The 12202-nt window shown below is 45.0% G+C and overlaps 1 protein-coding gene across 2 annotated transcripts in view; it reads right to left on the bottom strand.

Moving 5' to 3' along the window:
• The window catches only part of WFDC1 (WAP four-disulfide core domain 1), a 38239-nt gene extending 31230 nt beyond the window's left edge, over nt 1-7009 (bottom strand). Inside the window, exon 1 of one of the 2 annotated variants that reach the window (XM_075939984.2) lies at nt 6475-7009. In XM_075939984.2, the coding sequence (XP_075796099.1) occupies nt 6475-6954 (480 nt within the window). In that variant the 5' untranslated portion in view covers nt 6955-7009. The remainder of the gene's footprint in view (nt 1-6474) is intronic. The other variant, XM_006134873.5, reaches the window with a different exon arrangement.
• Nucleotides 7010-12202: the final 5193 nt, after the last annotated feature.

Below are 12202 nucleotides of genomic sequence, written 5' to 3'. Positions count from 1 at the left end.
CATCTGCTGTGGAAACCGTCAGACCTGAATTTGCAGCAACAGATGCCAGCTTAACAATGGCTGAAATTTTGGGCGTGTCTACACAGCCGGGCTAAAATCGAAATAAGCTACGCAAGGTGAGCTATGCTAATGGGGTAGCTTAAGTTGAAATAGCTTATTTTGATTTTTGGTGCTGTCTACACAGCAGTTATTTCGAGAGAGAGCACTCTTTCCCGACTTCCCCATCTCCTCATACAATGAGTGTTCCAGGAGTCGGAGTAAGCCATCCTCCAGCTCAACATTATTTCGACATTATGTCGAAATAACTGCTTGTGTGTAGGCATGGACTATGTTTTTTCGGAATAACGTGAGTTATTCCAAGATAACGCTGCTGTGTTGACATAGCCTTTGACCCAAGATATTCAAGAGGCAAAAGGCATTAGGCAATACTGACTTTAAAAAGGACATGGTCAACTTGAATTTGTTTTGATTTGCTACTTTAAACAAACAACAGCAACGATTTCTCTGAGATCTCCTTTAAATAGCATGCCTTGAATTTTCAAATAAGAATTTCCTTTTTACAAAAATGACAGTCCTCCTCCCTCCCCTCTTTTTGTTTAGAAGACTGTACTGCCAGCCCTCCTTATTTTTTGTCATCAGTCTTATGGTAATTATTGGTTTCCTTGTAGCCCGGGCTCCTGGAATCACGCAGCTATGGGTTGGTTTCGGCCTTCATTCTCAAAGAAAAAAGTAAGAAACTAGCCCTCCTAGCTGCAAAGAAGACTTCACAATGTGAGCCTAGTGCTTCCTAAAGGCACCACATCTATGATGTTTCTATGCTCTCATGATTTTGGGTGAGCCTGACTCATCATTTTTGAACCTTTGGCAATACCGAGAGGTGGCTTTTAGCTCCAGAAGAAGAACACTTTGAACTCCCGAAACGTGCTCAGACCCACCCCCTTCTGTTCTGTGTACCCAGAACAGTGCCAGCATGGCTGCTGCTGATCCTGATGGACGCCCTCTCAGAACTGGAAGGCTGCGGTTGTAGTGTCCGCAGGCCTGGAGACCCGGAAGGGGACAGGAGGGGCAGTTCCCCCAGGAGTTGGCGACTGAAGACAGTTGGTGGGAGATACAAGCTTTCGAGCTTACACAGAGCTCTTCTCTGGGTCTGGGAAGTGCCACAGCTCAATACAAAGGGGAGCAGATGGTTTAACATAAGCACCAAGTGCCCTGAGAGAACCAGCTTCAGTACAGAAGTAAACCCCCTCCCACTCTATACCTTTAGTTGTCACCTATCACCCTGCCTGCTAACCCACACTGGCACCCCCACAGAATATCAACAAACAACTGCCGGCCATACTCAATGGGTGCCGCATCCTGAAAGAAATCTTTCCTGAACCCCTCTTGAGGCCTTCAAATCACACCCCAACCTTAAGAACGTAAGAATGGCCATACTAAGTGAGACCAATGGTCCATCCAGCCCAGTATCCTGTCTGCCGACAGTGGCCAATGCCAAGTCTCCAAAAGGGAGTGAACCAAACAGATAATGATCAAGCAATCTCTCTCCTGCCATCCATCCCCACCCTCTGACAAACAGAGGCTAGGGACACCATTCCTTACCAATCCTGGCTAATAGCTATTAATGGACTTAACCTCCATGAATGTATCTAGTTCTCTTTTAAACCCTGTTATAGTCCTAGCCTTCACAACCTCCTCAGGCAAGGAGTTCCACAGATTGACTATGCGCTGTGTGAAGAAGAACTTCCTTTTATTTGGTGTAAACCTGCTGCCTATTAGTTTCGTTTGGTAGCCCTTAGTTCTTATATTATGGAAACAAGTAAATAACTTTTCTTATTCACTTTCTCCACACCAGTCATGATTTTATAGACCTCTATCATATCCCCCCGAGTTTCCTCTTTTCCAAGCTGAAAAGTCCCAGTCTCTTTAATCTCTCCTCATACGGGACCCGTTCCAAACCCCTCATCATTTTAGTTGCCCATCTCTGAACCTTGCCAAGCTCATAGTTGGAAGCCAGCTTCCCACAGCGTTACCAACTCACAGATCCACCAGACCTTGCCAGAACAGATATAAAACCGGCAGACGGAGCTGTGCTACAATGACCCATGCCCACAAGACCCATGTGTCACCCAAACACCTGCTGGGTGTGGTGCACTGTCCCATCCCGTGGCACAGAGACCCCTTACAGAGGGTATGTCTACACTACCACCCTCGTTCGAACTAGGGTGGTTAATGTAGGCAACCGAAGTTGCAAATGAAGCCCGGGATTTGAATTTCCCGGGCTTCATTTGCATCTTGCCAGGCGCCGCCATTTTTAAATCCCCGCTAGTTCGGACTCTGTGCCCGTGGCTACACGCGGCACGGAGTAGGTAGTTCGGATTAGGCTTCCTATTCTGAACTACTGGTACACCTCGTTCCATGAGAAGTAATGGTAGTTCGGAATAGGAAGCGTAATCCGAACTACCTACTCCGTGCCACGTGTAGCCGCGGGCACGGAGTCCGAACTAGCAGGGATTTAAAAATGGCGGCGCCCGGCAAGATGCAAATGAAGCCTGGGAAATTCAAATCCCGGGCTTCATTTGCAACTTCGGTTGCCTACATTAACCACCCTAGTTCGAACTAGGGTGGTAGTGTAGACATACCCAGAGAGATTAATGAGTCTGATCTACAGCCTTAGCTTTAGTTTTTACACCATTAGAAGCTGGTCCAATAAAAGACATTACTTCACCTGCCTTATCTCTCAAGAACAAACCATGCCAAACCAATCCAATTTCCTTCCTTGACAGGATGACTGGCTTACAGGATTGGGGGCAAAGCTGCAGCTGTGCTATATGTTCATCACAGTAAGGCTTTGACACAGTTTGGGCACGTCTAGACTATGTTATAATTTCAAAAGAGGCTATGCAAATTGTGCGGGAATTTGTATATCTTCTTCCAATTGCTTTTTTGAAAGTGGGTCCTTTGAAAGTGAAAGTAGTCTGGAAGCATTTTTTTTTTTCAGAAAAAAAAACCCTGCTCTTCCTAAACAAAAGAGGTTTACGTGGTTTTTCAAAGAAGGGGTGTTTTTTTCTGGAAAAAACTGTGTCCAGACTACTTTCACTTTCCACAGGACATTCGCATAAGCAAAGTAGAGAAATGTGGTCTGGAGGAAATTTCCATAAGGTGGGTGCAAAACTGGCTGAAAGACTTGCCAGCTTTGTCCACATATTCATTCTGCTGATACCATTATTGGACCTAATCAAGTGAGTTATAAGATCAAGAACACATATTCCTGTGCATTCAGAAATATAATTTATGCGATCATGTGCCGTAAGTGTCCGTCTGCTTTGTACATTGGACAAACGTCTCAGACACTTCGCCAAAGGATCAATGCCCACAAAACAGATATTAGACAGGATCACAAAGAAAAAACAGTTTCTTGCCATTTCAACCAGAAAGGACACTGTCTCAACGACTTGATTACCTGCATCCTGCTCCAAAAGCCTTTTAAATCTGCACTTGAAAGAGAATCCTCTGAACTGTCATTCATGCTAAAATTCGACACTCTACGCGTGAGTCTCAACAAAGACTCCGGGTATCTTACCCATTACAAAGATAGCTTCCCCAATTATCACCTCTAATACCATTAGCTCCACCCCCCCCCCCCCCCGCATCTCCCTTCTGTTCTGAAATTTGATTTGTCCTTTTCATATGTGTTCATTTTTTTAAATTGTATCCTTTGGTATATATGGTTGTGACAATTTTCTTCCACTATTTGATCTGAGGAAGTGGGTCTGACCCACGAAAGCTCATCAGCTAATAAACCATCTTGTTAGTCTTTAAAGTGCTACATAGTCCTGTTTTTTGTTTGTACTCAATGAGTAGTTCACTGGGGTGGGGGAGCGGGAGGTATATCTAGTGAAGTCTTGCAGGGGCTTTTCCTGCATCTGGTACATTGTCATTGTCATTAATGATGTGAATAAGGGAGTGGGGAGTATGCTTATAAAATCTGCAGATGACACCAAGCTGAGAAGAGCTGCTAGCACATTGGGGGCAGGGGATTAGAATTTGAAATGACCTTGAAAAAAATGGGAGGATCGATCTGAAATCAAGAAGATGAAATTCAGTAAAGACAAACGCCAAGTTCTGCACCCAGGAAAGTGACATCACCTGCACAAATGGGGAATAACGGGCTAGGTGGTAAACCTGCAGGAAGGGGTCTGGGGATTATGGGCAACCACAAATTAGAGATGAGCCAACAATGGGACAGAGTTGTGGAAAAGGGGTATGCAGGCCACCAGAGGTAGTTGTCTCACTTTACTTGGCACTGGTGAGACAACTGGAGTATTGAGAACTTTTCTGGGCAGCGCTTTAAGAACGATGTGGACAAATTGGAGAGAGTCCAGAGGAGAGCAACAAAAATTATGAAAGGTCTAAAAGACCTTAACTTGTAAGGAAAGGCGGGAAAAAAGGGCACATTCAGTCTTGGCGGGGGAGACAAAGAGGACCTAAGAATTGCCTCCAAATATGTTAAAGGCTGTTATAAAGAAGATAGTGAAAGTGATCCATTATTCTCTATGTCCACTGATGGCAAAACAAACAGAAATGGGCTTAATCTGCAGCCAGGGAGATTTAGGTTTGGGATTGGGGTAACTTTCTAACTACAGTATAAGGATATCTAAGTTCTGGAATAGGGTTCCCAGGGAGATTGTGGAATCCCTGTTAGTGGAGGTTTTAAAGAACAGGTTAGACAAACACCTGTAGTCAGGGATGGTTCTAGGTATTTTGGTCCTATCTCAGCCCAGGAGGCTGGACCAGATCCCCTCCAGTCCTGAATTTCGATGATGCTATAAGAGGCAGACATGCGGATGAATTCTCCCCTGAGCTACCTGCAGTAACAACCGCTTTAAATGCTTCAGGTGTAGCCGAGTTAGTCTATTAGGGTACGTCTAAACTACATGGCTCCGTCGACAGAGCCATGTAGGTGTGTTTGTTTGGCAAAGGGAAATGAAGCCGCAATTTAAATAATTGCGGCTTCATTTAAATTTACATGGTTGATGCTCTGAGCTGACAAACAGCTGATCAGCTGTTTGTTGGCTCAACGCGCTAGTCTGGACGCTCCCCTGTCGACATGAAAGCCTTTTATCGACCTCCCCGGTAAACCTCATCCTATGAGGCATAACGGGGAGGTCGATAAAGGGCTTTCAGGTTGGTGCGGGAGCGTCTAGACTAGCACGCTGAGCCGACAAACAGCTGTTTGTCGGCTCAGCATGGCAGCCATGTAAATTTAAATGAAGCCGCGGTTATTTAAATCGCAGCTTCATTTCCCTTTGCCGATCAGCCTAATCTATATGGCTCCATCGATGGAGCCATGTAGTTTAGACACACCCTTACAGAAAAAAATAACAAATGGTCTGGTAGCACTTTATAGACTAACAAAACATGTAGATGGTATCATGAGCTTTCGTGGGCACAGCCCACTTCTTCAGATGACTGGAGTTATGAGTAGAGGATATGAAAACTGGAAATAAATAGGAGAGGGAAAGAGAAAAGAAAGAGGAAGGGCGTGGCCTTTTAATTTTTTACTAGTTAGCCTCTCAACCTGCCCTGTGAATTATGGCACGTATTATCCGCGCTTTACAGTGGATGGCTAACACGAGTCACTAGCTCGTGACTTGCCCTATCTTACGCACCACGCCAGTGGTAGAGTTGGGCATATAGCCCCGAAACTCTGACTCCCACTTCTTTTGCATTAAGCAGCAGACCATGCTACTTTCCTTTTGGTATTTCATGCTAGCACTTCTATGCACATTTATATGGGTTTTTCCACTTGCAACCACATTTCTCCATTCACATGTCCCTTCTCCGGCCTCTCCCAGTGCAGAGTTCCTCCTTTGACCAAAGCTATTGCGTTACAAATTTATTTCTCCGTGGACAGTGTGCCCTTCTCTGCCTGTCTCATGCAGCAGCAGATCTGGGGTAAAAGTTTAACACAGCGTCACAAGCCTGAACCAGAGCTCTTCCAAACAGAAAGAGTGTGTCTAGACTACAGGGTTTTTTTGAAAAAACTTTGCCTGCATCTAGACAGCAGCCGTGTTCTTTTGAAAGTAAATCGAATGAAAGCGGCAGTTTTTTGATCACTGTAAACCTCATTTTACAAGGAATAATGCCTTTTTTTCAAAAGTACTCTTTCGAAAAAAGGTGCTATTGAATGCAAACTGTGCTTTTTCGAAAGAAAGCATCTAGACTCTCTTTCGAAGAAGTGGCTTGCTTTTTCAAAAAATCTGCTTGTAGTCTAGACGCTCTCTTTCGAAAGGGGCTTTTTTCGAAAATTCTTTCGAAAAAGCCACTTTTGAAAGAGGCTTGTAGTCTAGACGTAGCCAAAAAGCTTAGGATTCACGTACTTATCCTAAAAGGACATAGAAAACTCACACCATTACATCCGACTCTGCCTAGTTCACACGCAAAGCTCCCTCCCCTCCCCAGCTAGGTACTCACATCATATTTCTCTGTCCGTTTCAGATGGAGCGCACGTTTCCAAAGATTCTTGGACAAGCCCGATTCTGGGAGCAAGACTGACATACACAAGGCTGCAGCAAAGATCTTTTTACAGAAATGCAGCGTGGGCACCAGCCCATTGCTGCTGGATTCCATGTTCCTGGTGAGAAATAGAAATAAGGATCCCAGCTTTCCAGGAGCCCGGCGAATCAGACAGAGGGAGAGAGAGAGCTGACTGCTGGAGCAAACGGCTCTTTGCTGTACAGCTTCTGGGAGGGGAAAAAAAATCAAACAAACACACAAAAAGCTTTGGAGCCCACAGCCAGGAGCCTGGAGCGGTTGCTGAACGTTCTTGTGCAAAAATAGATCAGATTCTCCCGTCTCGTGTTCCCATGAGGCGCCTATTCCCCTGGACTGATCACTGGACGGATTATTTTTAGACCTTTGTTCACCACATCTGGCATTCTCAGGGCGCGCCATTCAAAAGCCAAAGCAGGGGATCAAATGGCAGCTGCTGCCAGGGGAAATCAAGGTCCTGGAAGAGTGAGTGCTGCAAACTTTAGCGTTCGTTCTAAGGTTGATTTACATGAGGAGCAGAGGGGGCCACTGGGGAAAGAAGGGCCTGCGAGCATGCTGGAAATAGTGTGCCCATGGGAAAGGAGTTTATTTAAACATAGAATAGAAACAGCGGACACAACAGCTTCTGTGGGCCCCTGGGCAAGGTGCCCCACACACCCAGAAGTGGTGGGACCCAGAGCGGAAAAAGTGGGGCAGAAGGCAGCAGGTCCTCTCGACTGCCCCAAAAGTGGCACCTCCAGCCCTCAGCATTGCCCGGAGCGCACAGCATCCTGGCAATGATTTAAAGGGCACCTGGCACCGGCTGCCACCGCTGCTACTTCAGCAGTGATGGTAGCCAGAGCCCGGACGCCTTTGAGTCAACGGGCTCCAGAGTAACAGCCCATTTGTGCCCCGCCCCCCGTAGGCAGGCCTGGAGATGAATGGCTGGCTTACAGGGCCATACAATAGGTGAAACTGAGCTGGATTTGAGACAGTTATCTCAGATAACGATGTAGGACCCTATTTTCAGACTTGATTGTGGGGCTGAGATGCAGAAATCAATATTTCGTCCTGTGTTAGCCACTTAAACCCACTCTCAAGTGCCTCCAGCAGCAGGAAGCTATTGATACCTGAGCTGAAGGCCCCAATCTTGATGCACCCAGACTTGAAGACTGGATTTGCAACTGCACGAGGAAATCCGTGTTTTAGTCCCTCTTTGACCTCAGTGCAACACTATACTCAATCCTAAATTTTGGCGGCATAAACCCGGCATAAACCTGGAGCATTGCCGAGATATCTCAGTACCGCCAGAGACAAATTTTCCCCTCATATAAATCCATAATCATGCTTGTGGCTGGCTTTAGATTCTGTTGTTGCTCGGAAAGCTCCAATAGCAAGATCTGTCTTCAGCTGACATGATTACACACCTCAAACGGGTTTCATTCATTTTAGAATGCAGTTCCTCCTGTTATCGCTGTCATTAATAATAAAGAACACTTCGACAAAGCTTTGATCAGACACAATTGGTAGCTAGCATCGGTGTGTTCTGACTATCAAGAGTTGGGTGATAAATGGCAGGGCTGAATGGCTGAAAGAAATGTCATTTTCTGGACAGTATTCCCACTTCATCAACATACTTGTGCAGATAGTTCACGTCTTTGCTGCATCTTTGAAACCAAAACATGTGTCAACTGCCAGTTGTTTGCTATGAATCGTGCTGATTTCATTTGGCTCTTGAATACATGCACATGCTGGATTTGGAGCTATTCATTCTAGAGATTAAGGGTCAGGGAAGAAATCATTTGCTGGCTCTTTTCTTGACAGATATGCAGCTTTGACACTTACCTGCTAGAAATAAGGACACATGTTTATAGGTGGGGGAAGACATGGTTTGCCAGGGCTCACTACTGGCGGGCCACCAAATGCTTTGTTTGCCTGAACGTCCACAGGTACAGCTGCTCACAATTCTCAATGGCCAGAGTTCACTGTTCCCAATCAATGGCCCACCAGCAGCTAACTTTGGTGAACTGCATGCAGCCAGTGGGCTAGAGTTCCTTCCCCCCATCCTGATTTATAGATTGCAGAATTCCCTTGCATCACTAAATATCAGGAGGTGATTAAAGGCGCGATTTAAAGCTGTTCATGTCACTAGCAGACACATGAGTTCTATTAAATCTTAGCACTTGTCTACTTGGTAGCTTTCATCCTAAATTTTCAAAGCTGTAAGAGCATTATTAACCCCACTTTACAGAGGCGGAAAACTGAGTCACGGAGAGAGTTTTTTTTTTTAAGGGACTTGCTGAATATTACAGGGTAAGTTAATGACAGAGCTGAGGATGAAGCTCCGATTCCTGACGCCTCTCCCCCTGCCTTAGCCACTTACCAAATTGCTAAACATTGGCCTAATGTGTAATTAGATGAGCACAGTTCCACCTATTGGAATTAGGGATAGAAATGTAGCCGTGTTAGTCTGGTGTAGCTGGAACAAAAAACAGGACTATGTATCATTTTAAAGACTAACAAGATGGTTTATTAGGTGATGAGCTTTCGTGGACCAGACCCACTTCCTCAGATCAAATAGTGGAAGAAAATTGTCACAACCAATTTGAGGTATCCCGAAATAGCTACCCTGCATCGTAACAAGCTGCCAGTTACTTTGAAATATTTTTCAAGATAACGGGTGTGCTACTTCGGCATTCCTGTAACCTTCATTCCACGATGCGCCAAATTTCAAAATAAGAAGCGCCAAATTTCAAAATAAGCGATTTCGAAATAGAATCGAAATAAGATATGCAATGTGTGCAGGGCAAATTGCATATCTTATTTTCAGTTTAGGGTGCTGTGTAGACATACCCTTGGGCAGATTCACCCAGACTGGAACGGGGGAGAGGAGGGAACAAATTACTGCTTCTTTAATTCTGCAGTAGACTGAATAAGAGCCCACCAGCTGGCCCAGCTTTGTTTCCCGTTGCTAGGTTTTGTCAAGTTCACTTTTACGCTTGGATTTAAACAACCCTTTCAGAAAAAAGGAGCATTCTCTTGCTGTAGAGCCTCTAGTTTAACAAAGTAGTTCACAGCAGGCTGATGGTTCCCACAATTGCTCCAAAGGAGTCTTGGCAGCCTGGGATGTAATTATCGGAATCAGGCACAAATCCTTTGCAAAGAGAGGCCACGGGAATAATTAGAAGTTTAAAAGGAATATCCCCTAACTAACCTTTTTTATGATTTGTTGAAATCTTGAACTGTACTTCTCAGCAGAGTTCTGAATTGTATTGCTTTAACTGCGAGGTATTTAAGAAAGTATTAAAAACAGAGATAGCAACACAGGGATTATGTTAGCCGCTTGTTCTGATGAACTAGGGCTTATCTGCAACAGAAAAAGTTGTTTCGCTTCAGCTGCATGGGTGTAGTTAATCCGTCCTTGTGCTCTGGCTGTGGTTGGTCTCTATAGGAGACGGAAAGCCAGGGGACAGAGAAGGCTGGCCCAAGTCACTTGTGGAGATCCTACGCTTTCATACTCTGTGGTTCATGCATTTATTGCAACTTTATTAATACATTTGAAGAATTACAAACCCTTTAGAGGGGATGCAGTGGGGACAAGGGAGACAGGCAACATCTGGTCCCTGCCAGTCGTTGTTTGCTAGGGATTCACTGAAATGTGTCCTTCTGTTTGTACAGAGGAGAAGTTGGCTCAAATGTCAGTGGTATTGCCACCACACAGCTGGAGAAATGCTTTGTTAGCATCTGTAATAATCAAATATGGAGTCACTGTTTAAAAATGGTTGGGTTATGACTCCCTCCCTCTCCCTACCGCATGCACGCATGCACGCGCGCACACACACCCACACACACACACACACACACACACACACACACACACACACACACAGAGGCTCTTCAGCCTGTGGAATTTTGAAACTACAAAAACTTTGGAAGAGGGCACCAGGGGATTATTTCTCCTCGAAGGCTCGCAATTGGTGTCACTGATGGTGTGTTACCAATATAATGATGCTTGGATCAGTCTGATCATTCCCATATGGGAAAGGCAATCAGCTGTCTCCGTATAATAAGCCATCTTTAGACCAGTATAACTGTGTCCACATAAATATTTCCAGCAGTGTGCACTACCACAGTGTACAATCATACACCCTCCCAAACAAAAGTTTATACCATCAAAAATAAGTGTAGACTTAGTTGATAAATCCAGAGACTGTCTTGGACACATTTGGAAAAGATCTTTCCTCTAACAAAATATTTTATTCCATATTCTTTATCTTTTGTCTTGAGTCAAAACCTGGGGATACGCAATTCTGTAAGAAGTCCAGTTTCCCGCACTCGTGTGTATAAAAATGGTGGGACAGCTGTGGGGCTTGTGTCTTCATGGGCAAAATGTCCTTTGACTTCAAACCCTTCTGACGAGGCAGCTTCCTTGCCCTGACTGGGTATCCTTACATATGGAAAAACCACATTCCTCCATGCAGGGATCAATGTAATTTTTCAATCAATGAATGTATAAAACAAAGCGATGGGCCATATCCCCCAGTGGTGGAAATTGGTGTAATTCCAGTGTAGTCATCATGATGGTACAAACAGGAGCTATGTTTACACTGTAGGCTTCTTGTACAAAAACTTGTGGAGCATCCACACTACAAGCCTGTTCTTGTGCAAGAAAGTTTACAGTAGATCATCAGAAGAAAGGGCTTTTTGCGCAAGAATTATTCCTCTCCCCACGAGGAATACGTCTTTTTGCTCAAGAGCTCTTGTGCAAAAAGGCTAGTGTGGACAGGAACAGGGGTTTCTTGCACAAGAAACCCCTATGGCTAAAATGGCCAGCAGAGCTTTCTTGCACAGGAGAGCGTCCACACTGCCATGGACACTCTTACAAAAAAGCACTTTTCTTGCACAAAAGCACATAGCACTGTGGATGCACTCTTGTGCAGGAACTTTTGCACAAGAATATCGCCGTGCCTCATTTGCATAATTAATTAGGCTCCATTTTTGCGCACGAGCTATTCTTCCTCTTTTTTTCAGGATGAATGGCTCTTGCGCAAGAGGGGGGTTTTACGCAAAAATGGAACCTCATTAATTATGCAAATTAGGTGCAGTGATAGTCCACCGTTTGCCTCATTTGCATATTTTTTTGCACAAGAGGGAGCAGTGTAGACATAGTCTAGCTGTCCTGAGACTTGGCCCCCCAGGATCGGATGCGACCTGTAGTAGAATGAATCCAATGATGTAAGCTTGCATATGGCCCAAAGACCTGCAAGACACAACTAAAGGCTTCTGCTGCATTATTCACTGTGGAGAGGCACAGGATGCTGGATCGGGCTAGCACCATGTGGATGGGAAGACAACTTCTTTGGACTTGGAGAACAAAATCACTCTTGGAATTAGACTCTCCCTGTTGAACCAGAATAAATTAAATGACAATTAAAAAAATGTTCTCGGAGAGGCTCCAAATAGAACTCACGGGGTGTTTTGTGCAGCCACAGAAAAATGCTATTGTCCAGCCAAAAAAGGGACTAAGCTGGCCAGACAATGCCAAGACTTCCTCCTTTCCTACAGGAAAGGTCTGGCTCCAAGGGAAAGGTTAAGTCAGACTCTTTCCCGAGAACACACGGCTCATACCATGCTGCAGGGTAGAGTAACGCTCAATGTTCAGACCCAGTCC

This window comes from Pelodiscus sinensis, chromosome 12 (genome assembly GCF_052426305.1).
Source record: "Pelodiscus sinensis isolate ZL-2025 chromosome 12, ASM5242630v1, whole genome shotgun sequence".
Taxonomy (NCBI): Eukaryota; Metazoa; Chordata; order Testudines; family Trionychidae; genus Pelodiscus; species Pelodiscus sinensis.
Note: the sequence above shows the minus strand (reverse complement) of the source record. Positions and strands in the feature narration are given on the sequence as shown.